The sequence below is a fragment of the Tachypleus tridentatus genome, chromosome 7 (genome assembly GCF_004210375.1).
Source record: "Tachypleus tridentatus isolate NWPU-2018 chromosome 7, ASM421037v1, whole genome shotgun sequence".
Taxonomy (NCBI): domain Eukaryota; kingdom Metazoa; phylum Arthropoda; class Merostomata; order Xiphosura; family Limulidae; genus Tachypleus; species Tachypleus tridentatus.
The window spans coordinates 54793295-54817534 of NC_134831.1; the positions used below are offsets into that span (position 1 = coordinate 54793295).

Consider the following 24240-nt stretch of genomic DNA (forward strand, 5'->3'; position numbering starts at 1 on the left):
TTGTGTTCTGTCCTATGGAATCCTTTTTTGCTTTCACTGTATATTCAGTACTATGCATGTTAACTACTTTGTTTTATGGTGGAAATTTCCCACTCCTTGTTACGCAAACTATCGATATGTTACCGATACTTTCTTTAATCAGAGTTAGATTCGAGTTTTAATTTGTACAAAGTCTCTTTTTGTGTTTTCGGGTTCAGTTGATTAACAAAGATCATTAAATTACACAAATCGTTTCAAAAAATTCTTTAAAATTTTAACATCGATAAAATCAACTAAATATACTTAGAACGCAAGAAATGTATTCTCTAACGTGACTAATATAATAAGTTTATTCAGCATTTTTGTATTTATTTATACTTATTTAAACTTACGTTTTCATGACATAAGAATAAGTGATATTCCAAATAACCTGTAAAACATCATCAAATGTAATGGATCCAGGGAGTCACTATTTTCAGCATCTCTTTGCCATACAGATAAGGTATTAGATCAACATATATTACTTTTTGTCTTTCCTTATTAAAATCGCATACTTGTAAATCGAGATAATGATGAATCAAAGCTGGTTTGGCCATACTTTTTCTTGTGGTCTGTGGAAGCATAAAGCTGTCATGTGGTCCGAACATATAAGCCTTTTCTGGTCGAACAAAATATCTGAAAAAGCCTGGCCAATGAGAAGACAGGACAATTGCTGGTCGGGCTATGCGTTTCGCAAATGTAATAAAGTTAGATGTGTTTGGGTACGGGGATACGAAGGAGGGAAATTTTAGGCAAAAAATGGCCTGGGTGAACCTGTAGATATCACAGCACAGTCCGTTCTCACTGGCATCAAGATTCTGAATTAGCTCCACTAGGGTTGTGTGGTTGCGACTAGAAGGGGTCAAAAAATTATCAATGTCCAAGAACAACACGTGAGAATAGTGATGCATGTGCCGATAGCCACAGTCTTGAAATCCGGAGAAGTAGGCGAAACTAGATCCCGCTTTTTTATCACTATCGTCACTCTTTTCCCACGTGAGCTTCCATGGAAGAATATCTACTGACATGTCTTCAGATTGAGCTATAACATCTAACAGTCTCCGAAAGCTTGTCGTTGTGTCGTAGTCGTAAAACGAAAAATGGCGAACACCAAGAACAGAATAAAATGCTATGAACTCAGCTAATAATTGAGTTTTGTTCATAGGACCAGAAAACGGTAGAACACATACAGCAATGTTTATTTCTGAATCCATTTTAGGCTGAGGAATTTGGTGTATTTTGATCCACGTTGGGTCTTCTGACGACGAAGTAAGCTTTACGCCCACATGCGTAGGTACATTTGTAGTAAAATCTCCATGGGAACATTTCAAAATGCAAGAATTGTGCAGCTTGTCAATATCCAAATCCCTCATTTTGATTTTCAAAATATTTTCTTCTCCTTCAGATGATATTAATTTAACCCAACACTCAATGTATGCTGCTAAAATCGTAGGTTTTCTTTCGGTTTTGCCAATTATCCTAATGACCGGTCCCTCGCGTAAACTGGCACGTTTATCAAAATACGCTGAATAAACATCGAGGTCTGCGTTTATATTAATCCAATTATCGGTCCAGCTTTCGGGTTCCTGGACCCCAATCCAATTGGACTTCACTGAGATCTCAGGCTCTACCTGGGGAGGAGGAGGCTGTGGGGTCATTAGGTTAGCTATTAAACGAGACTCATTCTCCTCTGAGGGAGCAGATTTTTCAATCCGAACATTGGGCTCAGAAGACAGAAAGCTACTCGACGTTATTAGAAGCACAGAAATACATACAAGTGAAATTATGACAGCTTTTGCTATTCGAAATGGGTAAGCAAACATATATGGACTAATAACCCGTTTCAGTTGCCGGAATTCGAATCTTTGTCTGGTTCAAAGAAGAAAACAATACATATATATATATATATAACTTACCAAAATAAACAATTTAGAAATTAATTACTATTTTTTTTATATCCTACGATAAAATCTTGTAGTCTAAATAATACAAATATACGGTTGTTGTTGTTTTGAATTAAGCACAAAGCTATACAATGGGCTATATGTGCTCTACCCACCACGGGTATTGAAAGCCGGTGTTTAGCGTTGTAAGTCCGTAGATATACCGCTGAGCCACTCATGGGACAAATATATAGATAAAACAATACAGCTTTAAAAAAATTATTTCTTGGCTTTTCTCTCACAGCTATTGAACTTAAATGATATGAACGATACAAATAAGAATCGTCAAAAGCTAGGTTTATACAAGCATACGTTTATTTCAACATAGTTAGTAAAAACACTAACTAAATGATGAAAGTCCAAGAAGACAGTTGATTTTCAATATATTTTTAGGTTTATACAAAATTAGTAGCTAACAAATCTGTTAACACCTTCAATATGTTTAGTTACTGTTTAACCAAAAAGATAATCAGATTCAAGAATATTCGTCTGAAAATATTATTGACGATACCGGTTTTTTTTTTTTTTTATTTCAGCTCAAAGCTGAACAAAGGGTTGTCTGTGCATAGTCGTCTAAAATGTAGAATTCTTAGACTAGAGGGAAGACATATAAAGCACCTACCGTCAGCTGTTAGGCAACTTTTGTTTAACCACTAGTGTGATTTGATTGTCACTTTATATCGTGCACCCACGGCCTCAGGGTGATGAGCACGTTTCTGTGACAACAGACTGCGAACCGCAAATCCTCGAATTCTCAGTTCGAGAAAGATTACATTTAGGACACGCACAATCCTCTAAAGATATTTATGAATTTTACTGAGAAGATAAAACTGTTTTTGACACTGGAACAACAAACATAAGATTAAGTAGAATACATTATCGCATAATTCAGTATGAATCACCACCAACTGTCAACACTGGGATACTCGTTTACCAACGAATAGTGGGATTGACCGTTACAAGTTGACGCACCCTTATGGCTGAAAGGGCGACCCTAAGATTGTGAGTCTAGCACCCTATCTACTTGTCTATGCCAGGCCTACTGAAGAACTATGATAGCATAAATACACTTTCTTTTCTATAAATATTCATTCCTTTGCCCAAAATACAACAGAACAAAATAATAGTCCAACATTTAAGCCTGTTAAAGACAGAGATGCATGTTTAAGCGTTGATGTTTAAGCGTAGTAGTACACAATGGGCCAGATATGCTAAGTTCACAGTAGGAATCAGACTATGGATTTTGGAGTTATAAGTTTGTAAATTTACCATTGATCCAATGGAAGAGAGCACACCTCAGTCATATATTGTAAGGAAAAATGAATTATTTAACATATTCACACTAACTTACTGTATTCAACTTTTAACAATAACACAATTTGGAATTAAGGAATTATTTTCTGTTTTTTTTATATCTCTAGTTATCGTTTCGATTCTACTCAGTTTTGCTCTTTTGTTACAACAATAAAATTTGATAAAGACAATGGATTTACTCTTCAGTAGTTTAAGCGCAACGATAAAATATGGGCTATATATACTATGACTACGGAGGGTAATCAAATTATGAATTTTAGATTTCTATGTCTGTAAACTAAAATAATTTATTTCATTTTTTTAAGTTCTAAATACACTTTTGATTTACTTGATTTTTCCTGTTTATTGTTTTATTTACAATCTGTGTACCATTCTGTGTTCGATTTATAAAATATACTTACGAAATATTACGGCTGTTTTTCACAATACTCAAACGATCATCAAATTTTTGAAATACCCGAGTGTAGCGATCGCAAAGGCCCAAGCGAGCCTGTGTTAAACGATCACGGATCAGTTTGAAAATAAAAAAAAGTCGGTTACGAACATCTTTAAAAATTTGAGAACACTTATCCCGAAGTTCTTCGACATTCCGAAAGAAACGATCGCGGTTTATAGAAACCTGAGAAAACATGCCTTGAGCTGGACGATTTGGAGCGCCAAATGACCACCTTTTTCGAGACGCCACATGGTTATTTCGTGTTGTATAGACTGGTGTACTGACAAATGCGTTTATTTATAGAACAGTACGTCAAATCTACACTTGCAAGAAGATATTTTTATACTCTACTGAAAACAGTTGAAAGCAAAGGTTTCTAACTTAAAGATAGAGACTATTGTAAAAAGATTCCTCATTACTCTTTTTAATTATTGGTTTTCTGGATACATGAAAATGCTTTATGTTAGGTCTAATTTTGCTGAGTGATTTCAACTTTTAAACATAGAGCTTGCCAAATAAGGAAAAGGGTTGTGTAAGAAAATCTTAAACAATACTGAACAGCTATTTGGGATAAAATACCTTTACTTGATGTAACTTCAAAGAACTTGACGAACATAAGCCCTTCGGTTTGAATAAGAGTTTTTATAACTGATGAGAAATGTTTGAAGCACATGAGAGAGGGGAATCTGAGACGAACACAGTTAACAACTTTCTTTCTCGATGTTTCTTAGGTCGTTTCACGCTTATTTTTTTATTTTTGCACGTCCCAAATAGGTTTTAAATTTCTTAATAACAGTCTGTAAAATGTTTAATTTATAGTTTGCATTTATAAATTTACATATAAACTTTAAAAAAGTTCAAAAAATTTCATTAAACAAAGATTGTAAACGGTGGATATGGTGTTTTTTTTATTGTATTTATGTGCGTATCTAGTACGAGTGCTTGAAATTGTTTAAAGTGAAACCCAGCAGGTTTAAATTGATATTTCCTCGAAAGATAACTAATACTACTCAAGATGAAATGTTATAATCATTGCTTCTTTATATAAATTCTTCTATGATATGACCTTTGAAATATTAATTCCATTCCCGTTGTAACAGTTGTGTTGTAAATGTGGCACAACAGAAGGCGTATCTTGATTGGCTGTTATTAATAGATATACGGTGTATAGACGCCAAGAAGTTGTTGAAAGCGACATCTATTTACTACAAAGGTAAATATCGTGTTCAAATACATATTGAAGAAGGATGTTATAATTCAACTTAATAACTTAATTTACAGATTTAAATATGAAAATAATTACTTTCCATGTAGAAAATAAAACGTGTCATTCATGAAATTAGATAAATATGATAATTTAGTTTTAAATCAGTGAAAAATTGTTTGTTAACAAATATATATTTAACTTTTATTATGCGTTAAGAATCAAACACAAATTTTAATTTTTAACACTTGTAGCTTGGGTTCCGACTCACTTAGCATTAATCGAGACTGCTTATTTAAAATTACGATTTATTTAATGGTAATATATGATACATTAGTTTTGAATACTGTTTTCTTGGTTATAATAATTTAATATTTTCTTGACCAGTTTTTATTTATTTTCCTAGCGGTACCTTCTTTAGAAAGATTGTTTGTTTGTAATTCAGTACAAAGGATACCTCTGCTTTGTCTACCACGGGTATCAAAACCCGGTATCTACCTTTGTAAGTTTGCAATCATACCACTCTGCCAGTGAGGGATCTATAAAAAGAAGAAGCAAAAAATAACACTGCACAACACAGTTTTTGCTCCTTGAACACTGTTGGGTGTTCCTTATAGATTTGTGGCTGCTGATCACGAAAACCACATTCAAATTTGCCCACCACGTACCGTTTTATCTAAATTTTGGTTTTACCAGAACATTACTACAATGGAAAAACGATATCAGGGCAACTGGAATCCGTCAATGTTTGCTGACTACTGTTGTACACTGCAACGTGATGCATCAGACATTGAATACAAACGAAAATCAGAAGCAAAATACTTTTAATTATGTTGAACTTATTAGCGTATTAGAAACATAAACGCAATTAAATACGTTATTGCCGGTAAACAGTTAACTGTCTATTTCTCAGAGTTTCTACGTGATGAAGCAAAACCAAAACTATATTTGTGCATACCCACCAGGTACCTGTAACAATCAGCAAAAACTTTTCAAAAACTTGTTGTGCAGTGTTACTCATCTAAACCAAATTAACTACCATATTGTCTGTTTAGAAATTGCTTGGTCACTACGTAAAACAATTTTATTGTCTTTATTTTTCAACTAAACATTAACTGTTCACCTTGATTTTGGTTCAGGTACTAATCTAATTAGTTGAGAGGCCAAATGAATGGTTTAGTATCATTTTACAACTCCATGTGATGTCATTTTTAGTGTTAAAGATTTCTAATACGCGATCTCTATGTTGCATTAGTTTGTATGTAACATCAGTGCCAGTTTGCATGTAACACCACATTGATGCTTAAAATATGTTAACAGTAACAAATAATATTTTGTCTCAGGTGAATTTAAACTCAATGAGAACTGAATTATGTAAAATAAGTTTGATAGATGTTACTGTTCCTCTCAGCGTAAAACTCTACACTCTGACCACTGCAGTGAATTAAACCTTGGATTTAATTAATCATTCTAAATCCGTACATTAGCCACTGCACAATAGCCATACTTGGTTGATATAAAAAATTAAACATTATTTTAGAAATAGATTTCTGTAAGAAAGTCAGGCTTGTTCTTCCTAAAAACATATTGCACCAGTACATTTTTTAATCTAATTAATTTTCTGTACTATATTAAGCTACATTAAAAATCGAAATTAAACAAAACTTACTGTTACTCTGTAGTTATGCTAAGCCTGATTTCCCCATCATTTGCGCCATACCCTGTTCCCAAGTGTCCTGAGGGTTTTTATTGCAATTCCAGGGTGTCAAGTAATAACAAAAAATAACTTATAAAGCGAAAAAAAATTCATTGGATGTAGTGGTGCCTACGTATCACTTCTTATATATAAACAAAAGACACTGTGGAAACACGTGAACATTTTATTTCTCTGTTCAACCTAACTTACGAAAAAATTATCTCGAGCATAGTATGGTTGGTTGGTTGGCGTTTTAGGGCGCTAAGCTACTAGGATATCTGCGCCAAAGTAAAAGTATTAAAATGCGTAAAAGGAATCATATTAAAACCAAAAAAGTATATTTTTGAATTAAAAACTTAAACAGCGTTAAGTTCAATTTTTAAATCTAGTTTACAGCAGTAAGAGATAAAATAAAGTAATACAAGTTTTAAAAGACTTTCTGTAGGATAATTTTAATTATTACAACTCTCCAGGATGATTAACGGATAGGTTCAAACATTAGAGCCCCACAGTAGCTCAGCGGTATGTCTGTGGACTTACAACGCTAAAAACCGGGTTTGGATACCCATGGTGGGCAGAGCACAGAGAGCTCATTATGTAGCTTTGTGCTTAATTCAAAACAACTACAACAACATCAAACATTAGTGTTAGTCACCTGAAGTTGGCTTTTCCAGTCGTGGTTTCAAGTTATTTGACGTCATGATGATTTTCTAATTTTATCGAACTAATTTTACTTTATTTCGTAATAAGGAATCATGTTAAAACAAAGCAAAGTCCAATTTTTTAATTAAAAACTGAAATACCATTAAAAAGGCTAATGACCTTTATAAACTAAAAAAACATTTGTAAGGTGAACAGTGTCACCAATGACACTGTCCAGCATCAGGGATAAATCTTAGGACAAAACATGTTTAAAATGGTGCTGACGTTGAGAGTCGTAACGACGATATGACAGTAAAATGTGAACTATTGTGACCTAAAAATTACACAGACCACATATTGATGCATCAGTCCCAGATAAAAGAAAACCATGAGTTAAGAAACTGTGACCAAACGTAGTCTAGTTAGGACAACTTCTTCTCTCCTATCCTTACGGAAACAAGGTCCAAAGTCCAATAGCAGGCTTTTTCTGAAAAAGCTTGTTTTTCACGTTGCTCACTCCAAGTCGACTGGTAACTGTCACGGATCCGAGTCTTGAATATAGGACTATAGTCCATGTATGGGACAGACACAGTAGTGATACTACCGGAGCAGACAAACTTAGCTGCAGTGTCGGCCCACTGAAGAAGGAAAATACAACCCTAAGTGAGATGCTTTGGTAAGGAACAAAGCTTCGAAGCATATAATAAAGACAGTTGCAAAGAGGTGCAAAGAAGGCTTATGTGACTCTATGTATAAGCTCTGAACTGGGGAAGTGCGGAAAGCCCCAATGCAAAGCCGAAGTCCCTGATGATGGACGAGGTCCAGCATTTACAAGGCCGAGGTTTGGGCAGAGCCATAGATTAGTGATCCATAGTATAGTTTTTTTAGCATAGAACGTCGATCTGTTCCCCAAGTGGTGGAAGAGAGGACAACGAGAATGTTCAGTTCTCTTGTAAATTTGACCCGTAGCTGCTTGATGTGTGGCATGAAGGTCAGCTTACGGTCAAAGATAAGCCCCAAAAACTTTGTTTCAGGGACTATGAGGAGAACAACTTCGCCCTTACAGAGTTTAGGATCGGAGTGAGCACTCCACTGGCGGCAAAAGTGCATGTAAACGGTTTTAGAGAGAGAGAGATGTTAAAACCGATGAAGAGCCAGTTTGAGTTCTACCAGTGTAAAGGAGCGGTTATAGTCATAGAGATGATCAACCCGTAAGGAAATAAGTGACCGTTCTGTCTGAGTACTGATGGTTAAAAGGTGGAGGTTGCAGTAGAAGTGCTAGATACCCAGAAAAAGCTTTCACCGAGAATATCGGCAATGCTCCAGATTTTAACTATTTCCTGACCATCATCAGAGAGCAAGATCGAAAGGGGGCAGAATTATACTGCCCACTGAACTTCCGAATCTTGTCCCATATGACTTTGGAACTGGTGGCAGAAAAGATGCTGGTTGTGAGTTTAATCCAAGATTCATTCTGGCTTTGACTTCTTACCTGCCGAGCATGTGCATGTGCTCGCTGAGAAGCGATGTGGTTCGAGAGTGTGGAATACCTACGAAAGGTATCCTAAGTCTGATTTTAATCCTTCCGTGCCATGTGGCAGGTAGGATTCCACCACAGATGAGGATACCGTGGAAAATTTGTCAAAGTTTCAGGAATATATTGACTAGATAATACACTCAGTCACTGCTATGACACAGTTGTGACACAGGTGATGGCAAGATCAAGTTCTGATAGAGCAGTGAAAGAGAGCCAGTTGGCTTGATCCAGCTTCCACCGGGGCACGCGGATTGAGTGGCATCGACCACGGCCAGTCTCTCTCAAAATTATAGGTAAATGATCACTGCTCTGTGGGTTACTGTAAACCCTCCATGAGAAATGGGAGAACAGTGAAGAGTAGCAAATTGAGAGATCAATAGCAGTAAAAGACTGACTAAGTGCATGGAAATAAGTAGAAGAACCAGTATTGAAAAGAGAAAGGTTGTGATCAGAGAGCATACGCTCTACAGAGTGACCCCTCCTATTAATATCAGCACTTCCCCATGAGGGTTGAGGCTCATTAAAGTACCCCAGGATTACAAAGGAGGACAGCAACTATTCAACGAGAGCATCAAGATCTTATTGATCATAGGTCTCTCCAGGCGACAGGTATAGAAAACAACCAGTGATGGTGCAACCCAAGGAAACACGTAATGGTACGGCCTCCAAGGGTGTGTCGAGTGACAAAGACAGGGTGGACACATGCTGATCGACTAACAGTGCTACCCTTCCACGCACTTGTCCATCACATGACCTGTCATTTCTGTATAAAGAAAACTGCCAAAGGTGACTGTAGCGGCAGGTTTCAGAAATGTTTTACAATGACGAATAAATGAAAATAGTTGATATGAAATATGAAAACTACTTTAAATGCTAAAGCCCACGAATGTAGTTCTTTATCAGTGGTAATTTTTGAATTCTTGCACTATGATTGTCTTATTATCTACATCATCTTTCTTTTCTTGCTCTTCTGATGTTATACTTAACATAAGGTAATTCATAATAGTCTCTTCTTTTTTCTTCTGGTCCGTGTTTTGGACCAAGGAGGATCATGCTCAACATTGACCTCTTTCTTCTTCTCACGAATTGTTATTTTATTTACGCGGTTACAAATTTCTAGCTAGTAACCGTTGTTATAATGCTGTTTTATTTACAATATGTTAAATTCAGTTCATTATTCTTTTTCATGTTATATCTCTCCTGAACTCTCATTATTTGTTGATCTTTTTGTTTGGTGACTTTGTTTTTACTTTCCTTTTTATGGCTATTTCAGTTTATTGTTTCTGATTGTGTATTAATTAATACGGTTATTGTAGCTGTGTACCTGTGATCTGGGATACCTGTGTTTGTTTAATTACTGCTAATTGTATAATATGGGGAAGTAAAGATGTAAAGCGTTAAATTGCAATTTTTATGATTAACGTAATACTGTCTTCTCGATTTTGAGTGTTTCAGTATTATCTTACAAATTCTTAAAGACTTCTGGATTGTATATTTTTCGTAATGGTTGTATTATAAGGTTCAGATTTTAAACCTGGCTTCGAAGAACCCAGTCCAACAAAATGAGAAAGAGAATAAAAAGTAGTCCCTCAACCAAACCCAAATCTCAAGGAAACATAAAATAAAATTTAATGACGAATGTAAGAACAAATTTAATCCTCTAATTTATCTGCCAATAAGATCCTCCATGACGTAATTTTTACAATATACAACGTGAGAAAACACTCTGTAAACGTATGAGTCCTACTGCTTCCAGACTTCATGCTGTTATAAACTGTAATTCAGAAAATAGCACCATAACAGTCTCCTCATTGTAATTTTAGGTGAACATCTTTTAGTTTGAGACCTCCTGAGAGAAGTTGCAACAATGCTTCCTAAAATAACAAAATAAAGCCCCCTGTGGACATCTGCTTCCTTTTGCAAGTTCACTGTTAGATACTCTCATTGAAGCGTATATCAAATAAACATCTACTGATGCAAATTTAAATATATTTCTCCCTAATCTTTAAAAATACTAGTTAACGAAGTTAAAAACGATTTGAATAACATAAAATAAGACAGACTTGTAATAAACAAATGTCAACAGTCTACAATACTAATCCAGTGAGCCGACAAGGTAAGGCCAGCACACAAACATTAATTATTTCAAGTAACTTATTTAAACACAGATGACAATGCTTTGTCCAACTTTAATAAACTTGCCATTTAGAAGAAAATTACTCGAGATATAAGACAGACATAATGTTAAATGTTGCACTAGTTCTAGGAATAAGACTAGTAACACTAACTATAGCAAAAAGCAAGTCAAAATTCAAATGCTTGAGCTAAGAGTTAGAATAATGGAGTCAAAAACGCGTATAAGAATCTTCCACTCCTCTCGTAACAACAAAGGAAAAATGTAATTCAATAGAACGCTTTTCTTTCTTTATCTTATATTAAAATATATTGTTTCACTTACTGTGTATACTGAGAGGAATTGATCCTCAGATTTTAGTCCGTGAAATTGCCATGTCCCTTGGGGACTACTAACAAAACAAGTAACAATTTGTCAAACACTTTAATTCTACAACAGCAGATGGCGTATGCGCTATTTGAAACATTACACAACCCATGCTCTTTTTGTGTTGTAGAGTAATGGAGTTTCCCTCTCATTATGGTGAGAAACCCACTTAAAGCGAAAATGTATTTTAAAGACGGTTGATATTGGTATTAATATCAGAAACTGGTTGGACTTTATTTTAATTAAAGTTTTGACACCAGTATCAGCCGTATTTAGAATACAAGTTTCTCTTTCATACCAAAAAACAAAAAATATTGGTTTGAATTTCGCGCAAAGATATATGAAGGCTATCTGCCCCTAATATAGCACTGTAAGACCAGAGTGAGAGCAACTAGTTATCACCACCCACTACCAACTCTCAGGCTACTCTTTTATCAACGAATAGTTGGATTTTCAGTCACATTATAACGCCTACATGGCTGAAACAGCGAGAATGTGTGGTGCGACGGGGATTCAAACCCGCTACCCTCGGGTTACTTGTTGAGTGTCTTAACAACTTGGTCATGCAGGGTCGAAATAAAAATATTACACTTATTATGTTAATGTAACGCAATTCCATGTTTGTGTTTTACAAAAATCATGTTTCTCATCTTAACTGTTTTTCCTAATATTGGAAGATGCGACAGCAATGGATTTTAAAATAGTTTTAATTACAGGAAAACGACATCTTTCACTATTTTACAACAAAAAATGCAAAGATATTTAGTAAAACTAAGGTGAAAAAGTAAACAATTCTACTAAATTTGACGTAAAACTGTAATAGTTTATTTTCAACAAAACATGTTTAAAAATTACATTTGATTATACATACATAAATAATGCTTAACTGCTGTTTGAAAGAGTTAAAATTTTCTTGAAACTAGCAGAAATCCACAAAACATTTGAGGTCCGATTATTATCTTTATTCCAACCATACGTCTTTAGACACAGGATTTATAGAAAGATACAAAAGCATTATAATCGCGCATACCGAAATATGTAAGTCCACTATTATTAGGCCTAACACTAGCCAAGCCTCTATTAAGAACGGTCTATATCCGATAAAGAGAACACGTAACATAGTTCTTACAGTTTCAGAGGACGCTATTTGAAAAGGGAAGACGTTGAAAACTAAGTTCTGATAATATTGTGGATATTTGAATGATATTTGATTTTATTATTTTTATATTTTTAAAAACAACAGTTGAATAATATAAAATAACTAAATTTAGTAAGATAACAGGTACAAGATTTAACTTAGATTTTCGTAGTGTAAAGTCACATAACGCTTAGTACGCGTAACGGTTGTTTAGACTTAGCTATAATCCTACTTGCAGTGAGAATTAAGACAAATTAAATACATTGTTTTACTTAATAAATACAGTATAAAAATAATTTAATTGTCAAACTTAGGCTTAATGGTGTTAACAACAGACTACTGGTGTTTAATTATAGTATCGAGTATTTATTTTAATTCTATAAATGACCCCGCTAGTACAGCGGTATGTCTTCGGATTTACAACGCTAAAATCAGGGGTTCGAATCCCCTCGGTGGGCTGAGCAGATAGCCCTATCTGGCTTTACTATAAGAAACACACACATAATTCTATAAATAACACAGTGCTTAAGACTAGTTCGAGTGTTAAGCATTCTCAGTTCATTACGTACGATAGGTCAATAAATGGGTTTTATTTGGGATCTCTGAACTACTATGTATTTCAAAGAAAGCTAATAGCGAGAATGTCCGGCTTCTGTGTAGAATTTATAAGTTGGAGAAAAGTTGAAGGCTATCCTAACTAAAGTTGAATAAATAGATAAAGAAAAGTATAAAATATGCAAAATAACAGCAGGATCTTAAGAGGAGCTTAAACTCTTATATGAAAGGGCGGCATCAGCTATGATTAACAATAACATTCAGAAAATTAGAAAGAGCAACATTAGGGTTAAAACTAGTAGACTTAATTGTAAAGACCCTATTTTGCCGAGCAACAGATTTCAACCACTGGATTATGCAGACGAGGAACTATTAAAAAGAGGGAAAGCAGAAAGATGTGGATTACGAGCTTAAAAGGTTGTAGTTAAAGGTGATTAACTGATACGACATGTGGACAGAATAGTCTGTGGGCTAAATGTGGAGAAAATTAGATTATGTTATCCTGAGGCACAGGTAGAAGTCATAACTGTCAGAGCAAGAGATTTAATGAAGGAAATTGGCAACGATGCAATCTTTGTTGTGCATGTTTGGGCTAACGATGTAAAAAAAAGTAAGTCAGATGAGATAATTAATAAGATAAAGGCCATAAATAAATTGTATCAGGACTACTGCTAAGAAATAATTGTGGAAATAAAATTTTGAGAAAGTTACCAGAGTTAAATGCTAAGCTGAAATTAATATGTAAGGATGATTAGGTTAGGTGGTTGCACTTGTGTGATTAGTTCAGTGAGAAGAGCGAACATTTCTGTTTTCAACAGCTATTAACTCAACTGTCACGAAAGTTTTACACTAGAACTAGTGGTAAAGGAAAAGATAAACTGAATGAAACAAAATTAAAACGTAGAGGAAGGTTTAGCAAAGAAATCAGTAAAAAATAGGCTTAGTTGTTACTATTCTAATGATAGAAGTATAAGAAGTAAAATAAATGACCTGGGGCACTGGTAGGAACAGAGGACTTTGATAAAATAAAAATAATTGAAACATGGTTAAATGTAGATGATTTTGACGACAGAAATTTCTTTGAAATACGTGGTTATAGGTTATTTAATAGACACAGAGTAATAAAGAGAGGGGAATGAGCGGCTCTGTATGTAAAGTATGAGTTACATTCTGTTGAAGTTGAGAATATTAAGATTAATAACAAGGAGACTGAATCCATTTAGGTTTATCTTAAGGGATATCAAGGGGAAAAGCTCTTAGTAGAAATGTGTTACGGACCTCCAAATGAAATTGGTGAAATCAGCGAGAAATTTTTCAGTGAGATTAATATTTCAGCTGTTACTGAAGTCATAATTATAGGTGATTTTAACTTCAGACGTATTGATTAGGAAATGATTGAGTCGAATCATGAAGGAGAGAGGTTTCTAGAAACTGTTCAAGACAGATATCTTCACCGATTGGTCGAGAAACCTATTAGAAATAATGATATTTTAGATTTATTGTTAACTTCTAGTTTAGAAATGGTTGAGAGTGTGAAAATTGGGAAATACCTAAGTACTAGTTATCATTAGTGTATTAGGTTTCACACTTTGCTGCATATGGAAATCAGGAATAATGATATTTTGATTACAAATTTAAAAAAAAATAAATTTAGACAGGATTCAACAAAAATTATCAGTTGTTAATTGAGCAGCTGCGGTACTTGGAGACACTGAGCAAATGTTTAAAATGCTCAAAGAAACATTTTTCAATATTCAAATCCAATGCATTCCTTGCTTAAAGTAAAGGGCAGATGCAAGTAAAAACTAGGTCGCCTCACGAAATATATATCAGATAAAATTAGAGAAACATCACAAATTAAAGAAATTTAGATTTAAAATTAAGATTTGGAAAAGTATAGAAGATCAAGAAAAAGGATGTGTGATAATACTTGGCTGAAAATATAAAATTAACAACAGGGAAATTTTAATACATTAGATGTAAACAAAATGTTAGGATGGAGAGAGAACCCTCGAGGGATAGTGAAGGAAGGCTTGTATCTAAGATTATGAAATAGTTAGGTTGTTAAAATTTGCTTTGTCTTCAGTTTTAATTAATAAAAATTTAAGCAGTATTCCTCATCTTGAACAACTGATAGATGAAAACAAAGTTGAACAAGACAACTATATAAATTTTAACTTGATGAAATAAAATTGGAGAGTTTAAAGAATGATAAGGATCCTGGGCCAGATAATATTTCTCCGAGAATTTTAAAGGAGGTCATGGATTACACATGTGAGCCACTTGCCCTAATTTTTTGTCAATCCTTTGAACAAGTACCAACATATTGGAAATTAGCTGCAGTGTAGGAAATAGAAATTGTTGCAATAATTATTAGGCCTATTAGTCTTACATAAGTTGTGAGAAAAATAGTGGAAAGTCTGAATATATCTCAGAATGGTTGGTATGGGTATTTTCACTTTTACTAATAAAGCAGAGAACAATGTTTCGACTTTCTCAGGTAATCTTTAGATTAACAAAGAGAGAGTTTGCAACTGACGAGAATGTAAACAGGTAAGGGATTGTAGGAGCGTTGCAGTAAGATGATAGGTTATTAATTAGTATAGGTAATTGGTTTAATTTTGGTTTCAGTTGTCGTACAAGTAAAGCTTCTTTGATTTTGTGTGTTTATATTTGTTTTCCTACTAAGTATCTGGAAATTTCAATGGTTATGTTTTGTTAATTTGATTTGCAGTGTTCAAAAACGTGTGAAGGTGTTTTTGGTGTTCTTTGAATCTAGTTTCCATTTTTCTGCTTGTTTCTCCAATATAAAAGTCGTAGCAGTTGTTGCATTGCATTTTATAAATAATGCTAGTGTTACTTGTTACTGTAGTTTTTACACAGTATGGACTTTAGTTTTGTACCTGGTTTTTGAATAAATTTAGTGTCTACTAGAATGTTGTGTTTTGTTATACTTTTTTTTCCAAATCTTAGTTATTTTGTTATTTTTTCGCTGATGTCGGGAACATATGGTATGCAGCAGTATAAGGTTTTGTAGTTTGTTGTATCTTGAAATTTATTGTCGTTTGTTTGTTGTTGATCTAGGTGTGTGCGTATAATTTTTTCAACGGTCATTAGGTTGAGAAATGTTAGTTAGTTAGTTTATTCCTGTTCGCTGGTGAACTTAATGTTGGAGTGTACAGAGTTAACATGGTTTAAAAAATTAAATGTGTGTTTTGTAGATGAGAATAGTGGAAAGCCTGGTAAATGATATTTTGCAAAGTTATTTAAGAAAGTTTAGAATTTTATCAAACAGTCAATATAGTTTCAGTAAGAGAAAAGTTTGTCTTACAATATTTTGGCATGCTTTGGAAATATTACTGCTTATGCAAATGAGAGTAAGCGTGAAAATATAAATTCTATCTGGATTTTTATAACGCATTTAATAAATTGCCACATAAAATACTTATAAAGAAACTTACCTCCATGGGTGTGGGGGATAAATTAACTCATTAGATTGAAGAGTAGCTTGATGGAAGAAAGCAGAAGGTTATTATAAATGCAGTTCAGTCAAACTGGATTAATGTTGCGAGTGGCGTTCCTCAAGGTTCAATCTTAGGACCATTGCTTTTTATGATTTACATTAATGACAAAGATGGAGGAATGGTCAATAAAGTATTTAAAGTTGCAGGTGATATTAAGGTCTTGGGTGTTGCTAGCTTTGAAGAGGATGCTGTTGCTTTACGGAAGGATTTAGATCATTTATTGAGATGGGCAAATGAATGGAGGATGGGTTTCACTTATGATAAATACAAGATATTGCATGTGGGTTATCATAATTTGAATTATAGGTATCATTTGGATGGAAATAACCTTCAAAGTGTCATGAAAGAAAAGGATCTTGGTATAATGGTTGATCAGTCTCTTAAGCTATTCATGTACTGTGCTCTTGCTAGTTGGTTTAATCTACAGAGATACTGAATACAAGAATAAAGAGGTTTTAATTTCATTGTATAGGTCACTGGTTAAACCACTATATATGTAAAAACGGCTCGTTTGGGTTGAGAAATTTTTTTATGTAGAGGAGTGAACAACGTTTCGACCTTCACTCCTCTACGTAAAAAAATGTTCTCAACCCAAACGAGCCGTTTTTACATATATATTTCTCTACAAGTGGGATTTCTCGACATAACTGGTTAGACCACATTTAAAATATTGTTTCCAGTCTTGAACTCCTTATTTTAGGAAAGACGTTGAATTGTTGGAGAGGGTTTAGAGTAGTGCCACTAAAATGGTATCTTGGATGGAGCTATTGTCATATGAGGAGAGATTAAGGTACTTGATTAAGGTATTTAAGATTTAAACAAAATTGATAATGCTGAAGCATTGATATTTTTCATATTTAACTGCGAGAATTATAGAACTAAGGTACACAAGTACAGATTTAGGCAAAGTAGAAGCCGTCTTCAGCTGAGGCAATTATATTTTTAAATAAGATGAATCGCCTATGGAATAGATTGCCTTCGGATGTTATAAAGACAGTAAATTTGAGTGAGTTTAAAATAAAACTTGACAGACATGTAAATGACAAGAGCGAGCTTTAAATTTTTTTTAATGGTAATAGTTTGGCTTGAAGGATGGAGTTGCCGAGATCTTAATGGTAATAGTTTGGCTTGAAGGAGAGGGTTGCCGAGATAGACCAACAAGTCCCTTGTTGTTCCTTAACATCATGTTATATGTACTGAAATGTATAGTAGAAACAAATAATTTAAGTTATTCTACCTCTAACACAAAATAATTTGCTGTAATTGGCCAAGAACGTATTACGTATATGGTTTAAAACATTTGAACGGTTGTCTTGAAAAGATGATCAACATATCCTGTAAATGTTTGTTATTTGTCAAGGTCTTGGCCATGAATGTGTACTGCAGAGATGCCAGCCATTACGATTTGAGCGTAATCATCACGATTTTGGTGTATACATTACGACTATACGCTCATACAGACAAATATTACGATTTGTTGCAACTCCCAAATTATTATATATTATATAGGCCTATAAAATAAAGTGATAAATTGTTCACCCAGGGCTTGAAGGGGGTGAAAAGAAAATTTCTAGTGGGATACAAATAAATTTTGATAATAAATAAAAGATATAGTCCAAATGGCTACTTGCAATAATCATGCTTATGTTTGAAATAATAAAAAATATTTGTATCTCCGATGTCTACCAATGGTTTGAGTGCGGTGCTTCTCTATACTGGGTACGTGGGAAAATCCATAGTTACGTCATCAGTGATTGTCAGCCAATCAGCACTAAATGGGTATTTCTCGTTTTCTAAGCGGCATAGAAACACCAATGCGATCGTTCACAAGATGGATTTGTTTCTAGCAAATCTAAAAGGATTAAAACTGTGAATCACAAATTTAGGAAAGAGTATAGTGCAAAATATCCGGTCATTGCATCAAAAGTCAGTTATAGTTATGCGTTTTGTACAGTTTGTCACATCGATTTTTCTGTGGCGCATGGCGGGATAAACGATTGTTCCAGACATACAAAATCGGTATCTCACCAACAAAAGGCTGAGGCAAAGACAAAAAAGATGCAAATAACGACATTTATGAGTAAGAATTCAGAATATGAAACCATAAATGCAGAAGTGATGTTCACGCAATTCGTCATTGCTCATAATTTACCTCTAGCTGTAGCCGATCATGCAGGACATCTATTCAGAAAAATGTTCCTAGACTCTGATATAGCGAAAAAATATGGCTGTGCTAGAATCAAAACTACAGCCATTGTACAAATGTTGGGTTGTGAAGATGACAAAATGATTTCAAGCATACTTTACAGTTTAGCCACAGATGGATCTACAGACATGGATGACTCAAAACTGTATCCAGTGGTTGTACGATATCTTGACCCTTTGCTTGGAAAATTTGTTTGTTTTCTTTTGGCAGGCCCGGCATGGCCAAGCGTGTTAAGGCGTGCGACTCGTCATCTGAGGATCGCAGGTTCGCATCCCCGTGGCGCCAAACATGCTCGCCCTATCAGCCGTGGGGGAGTTATAATGTGACGGTCAATCCCACTATTCGTTGGTAAAAGAGTAGCTCAAGAGTTGGCGGTGGGTGGTGATGACTAGCTACCTTCCATCTAGTCTTACACTGCTAATTTAGGAACGGCTAGCACAGATAGCCCTCGAGTAGCTTTGTGCGAAATTGAAAAACAAACAAACAAACTCTTTTGACAATGGTGGAATGAAAAGAAGCTTCAACGGGAGAGAATATTTTCAAACGTTTGGACCACGAACTGACAAAGATGAAAATTCCATGGGAAAATTGTTTTTTTAGTTTTTTTTTCAGACAATGTCTCAGTTATGTCTGGTATAGGTAAAGGTGTCATGGGACACATCTCAAGACGACAGCCTAGCATTTACTTCATGGGCTGTGCTTGTCACCTCATGAATATTGCTGCCCAGAAAGCTTCCAGAGAACTGACCTGCCCAGTTTCTGATATATTGATAGATATTTACTATTTTCTGGACAAAAGTGCTAGCAGAATACAACACTTCGAAGAGTTTCGAGGATTGTATGACAAAGAAACAAGAAAAATTCTATAACTTGTTAACACAAGATGACTATCAACTGGGGTGTGCCTCAACAGAATATTGGACATGTGGAAGCCATTGAAGAAGTATTTTCACTGTGAAAAGGAAAAACTAGATTTAAAAGAATCTAAACGTACAGCTCAGTCAGGCAGCAAAACTTTAGCACTCAGGATATCCTCTCAGCCGCACAGGGACACAGTCAAGACATCCTCTCAGCCACTCAGGGACACAAGACAACAGTCTCCAAAAGCAGACAAAGAAACATTTGATGTAACTCAATATATGTTTAGGCAGTCTGACCTTGAACTAAAGAAGAAACAATAATGAAAAAAGAGAGAAGAAAACGAAAGCTAGCAAGAAAGTAACCAAGAAAAGTTATGGCAGAGTAAGTTAGATAAGTTAAGTTTTCTTGGACAACAAAATGAACTTTCGATTTTGTCTTTTTCTTCAGCCTACAATTCCTTTATTTGAGCAAGCCAATTTGATATTGCAAAGAGAAGAACCTTGCATACACATTATGCATAGAACTTTGATTACACAAATTGAAAATATACTTGTCAGATACATCAAGTCAGAATATCTTGAAGGCAACATCATTGAACTTGACTACAACAATGAATCTTTACACAAATCTGATGAGGCAGTTTCTATTGGAAATGCTGCCAAGGAATACATTGTTAAATATGAAAAGGACCTGGACCTGATCAGCTTCTACACCAGTGTCAAAAAATACTATATTGCAGCTACAAATTAGTTCTATTTAGAAACAATTTGTTCACATTCATAAAATGAATATGAAAATACCGTATGGTGTAATTGTTACAGAAAAGAGCTGTAGAATGTAGCTGCAGAAGCGATTAGTAGCAGTACTGAAAACATGAACAAAAGAAATAAAAGAGTATTTGAATAATACTCCACTGTATGGAGAGTAACAATATTAGAAAGCTGAGCAGTATTCTATGCAAAATTTATGCTAAAATTAGTTACGTTTCATACGTTTCTTTTAATATGTAAACACATGACATTAGTGTGGTCCAATTCTTGATTATGCTAATTATTTCTCATTAATATAACCATCTAAAAAATTGGTTTTTGCCTTCATAACCATGCTACATATTAACATATTTAAACGAATTGACATTGCATTTAGCGAGACAATTAAACGTTATTTAATTATAACCAATATTGATTTTTAAATGAGATCAAAATCTTAAATGGATTGTTAAACTTTAAGATTAACACCTAGGCCAAGAGATGTACGCTAAATATAAAGGATGGGGGAAGAATGAACGATTATTTACTGATACTTTAACACAACAATTTTATTGATGCGTCATAACTAGTCACTAATTTCTCACTATATATATTTCAAGTGTCCTAATGTATAATAAATCCAAAAACAGAGAAAACTTGTAGTCGACGTACATAACGTATTATCACTGGCAACCAGCTTTCATCAGGGAAAGCTGGTTTTAGAAATGGTAAACTTGAACCACAAGGAGTAAGACCAGGGTGAATTTATTCTAAAACCTAACCAACATCACAGCTGTTTCTTTAGAATTTTCTCAAAAAAACTGCACAAATGATCATCTACGTATGTCATCCCTTATTGTACGTTAATAAACTATAAAAGGGAAAGCATTGAGTGAACGTCACTCATCTTTTGAGTTATTCTTGTTTCATCAAATATTAGGATTTAATTGTCATTTTTATTGTGCACCAACAGCTCAAAAGTGCTGACCATGTTTCTGTGACAACGGATCTCTATCCATAAATTCTCAGGTTCACAAACCAAACCAACCATGCTAGCCACAGGACCAAGATCGACTCCTTGATCTAATTATAAGGAAATGACTATGGAGATAATACAGAATCAATCGCCAGAACAATAACAGGAAAGTTTACAATCAAGTGAGTTACGTATTTTTTATTATTAAGACCCTTTGAAATTTTTTACAAAAATATAAAAGAACGATAATACATATTTTTATTAATGTTTCCGTAAATATGATAACGCTTGATAGTTCTTAATATCTAGGTGAGAAAAATCTACTTTTTACAGTTACAGTAAGTGTTCTGCGTTGTTAAATATCAGACAAATATATCAGTTCTTTTTCTATATTATGCTTTTGATGACAAAAGAAGTTGATACCATTGATTGCCTTGTGACTAATGGCCATAGAGGGGTGGACAAAAAGTGAACCTCTTTGAAAATGTTCTTAATTTGTTATATATATTTTTAAATAACAGAAAAATATGTAAAACTATATGTTTTTAGAAGACACGAAATATGTTCAAATATAATCTAACAAATTAATTTTAACACTAGCTTTTGTAAATATCAGAACCTTTCATAATTTGAGTTGCACAATCTCATTAAAAGTGTTATGCATCTGTTGTAGTTTGTTATATCTTCTTATTCCAATTAACCTACAAAATGATCAAACAAGTTCCTCTGCAATAACCTAACTTAAATATGAAACTCAAAATAAAACAAACTAGTTTCACAAGTTAATATTTAGTCAGCATTCCTTTGCATTTTGTACTGTTTCATGTCGACGTCGCATGATTTCAATGAGTTTGTACAGATGTTACAAAGTGATTGATTGTCATCCTTCTTTAAGTACTTCAAAAAGTTCATCTTTCGCGTTTTGCTTAAGATCTTTCTTTAATCGATTTAATTTAGGACATAAATTTTCAATCTGTTTGGTATCAGGTGATTCACCTGACCATTGCACAACATCAGTTTTCTTATTTCTAAGATATCTTTTAACAACTCCACAATTTATTTATGTAGTAACATAACTTTTGTACGATATATCAAAACGTCTCGTGATAAAGTCAGTGTTTTTTTCCCATAATGTCACAGAAATAAAAACATATAAACTCTAAATGAAATAACAACATGAATATAATGTAGAACACATTTTTATGAAAGCTATTCCTCTAAGATGTTTATGTGCATTGTATATTAGTGTATCTTGAAGGGTTTTTTAAATAAATGCTTCAGTATTTGCGATAATTGTCAAGTCCGTAGTTTCACATTGATGTTCTAAAGTACATTCTGGATAGATAAACAGTATATGTGTTTGATTTATAAAATGTGAAAGAATAAATACTTGAATTAAAATTAAAGGTCCTTTAAAAAATATAATTGCCAATCAACTACTGATTTCAGTTTTAAGCTATGTTAATTTGTGAAAAATGCATTTAATGCTTTGCCTGACTAACGAGTTTAAATGTTATAATGTACATAAAATAAAGTTTTGAAAGATTAATAAATAGAATTTCTGGTTTGTCTGTCAGTTTTATATTAAAAAAAAACATTACTTCTTTTAGCCTTAAACTAACACGTAACTTGGTTTTACACAAGGGTCAAGCTTTCTCAAGTTGTCATCAGGTGAAATCCAACAGAGATGAAAAAAGTCAACATCATTTGTAATTGTGTTAAAACTTGGGTTGGCCGGTGGGCATTCCGGAGGTGTGTCCAGCGAGTCACAAATCCTCTCCGCCTTGACCCTTCCGGTCAACAGGAGGTCGAGTGCACTTCTGCTAATGTTGCCGGTGATCAGCTGCTTCCTGTAACATTTGTCAAGGCCTTTGATGTAGCTGACATGAGAGATGCCAAAAGGGTTCCTGAGGCTGAGAATTTTATCTCTCTATTCTGAGTGCATGAGAGACTCTCTGATAGTTTGGCGTGCTGACTGCTAGCATAAGAGTGTTATATCTTGAGGAAATAGTGACATCTGGTCCATTGGTTCTGCTGCTGCTGCAACTTGGTCAGCTTTATCATTGTACTTGACACCAGCGTGGCCTGGGACATACACAAAGGTGGGAGGTTTATCATGGAGATGAGGTGCAGCCTCTCTCCACCCATCACGTACCCAGCCACTTTGGATTCTCTGCAACATTGCCATGGCGTCGCTGGCAATCATAACTGTGGTGACATCAGGGGATTCTCGGACAAGCTATCCAAGAGATTGTTTGACAGCCTCAAGTTCCATCCTGGTGCTACTTGTGTACAGGGTGTATGCTCCAGACTTCTCAGTTATTGGTGTGCTATTCAGAAACGCAGCAAATCCATAACCTGCTTTCATGATTTCTGGTGAGAACGAGCCGTATGTTGCAATAATGCAATTTCTCTCTGGCTAAGTTCCTGGAACATCTCCTGGCATGCCACTTCAGCTGCACCTTGAGACCGCTCTCTACAACCTCTGTTGAACTTGGCAATCACTGCAGGTTGGCACGGCCATTCCTCTTCTGCAGACCAAAGCCATGGAGGTTGGTTGGGAAGGGAATATAAATTGCAGATCTTCTTGCAAGACAGTGCAGTTACTTCAAGCCACGACTTCCTCTTTAGGTGAGACCTAGGTGCTACTTCAAAATGCGCAGGTCGTTAAGTATCTAGTAACTATTCAATGTCAAACGTATAACAGAAAACTGATAGGAATATTCTTTATTAAGCCTGTATGCATAAAGTTCCAATGCAGAAAGAAATGAGCTCTAGACAAAGATGTGTGAACATTTCTGATAAAAGGTAAGATTATAATTTTCTAGTAATGATTAAACATAACTATTTACGTAGATCCTTTAAACTTTAAATAAACAAACTGTTATACAATATATTAATTATAGAAGTGAATTAAAAATAAGTATTTTACGTATAAAAC

General features: G+C 34.5%; 1 protein-coding gene across 1 annotated transcript; it reads right to left on the reverse strand.

Annotated features, from left to right (window-relative positions):
* Positions 1-312: 312 nt before the first annotated feature.
* Positions 313-23487, reverse strand: LOC143257676 (uncharacterized). The gene is made up of 6 exons (XM_076516717.1): positions 23315-23487; positions 22939-23179; positions 7706-7891; positions 5414-5454; positions 3677-3991; positions 313-1887 (listed from the first exon to the last, which is right to left on the reverse strand). Exons 1-6 carry the CDS (start codon positions 23485-23487, stop codon positions 423-425), a joined length of 2421 nt encoding a protein of 806 aa, XP_076372832.1. The 3' UTR covers positions 313-422.
* Positions 23488-24240: the final 753 nt, after the last annotated feature.

Excerpts from the sequence above, each read along its gene's own strand:
- LOC143257676 (XM_076516717.1), bottom strand. The coding sequence starts at position 23,487 with ATGGCAATGTTGCAGAGAATCCAAAGTGGCTGGGTACGTGATGGGTGG. Across the intron at positions 23,180-23,314 it reads GCAGAACCAATGGACCAGAT|CTACATCAAAGGCCTTGACA; the intron begins GTCACTATTTCC and ends CTCTCATGTCAG. Across the intron at positions 7,892-22,938 it reads TGAGAAAGCTTGACCCTTGT|TGGGCCGACACTGCAGCTAA; the intron begins GTAAAACCAAGT and ends TTCCTTCTTCAG.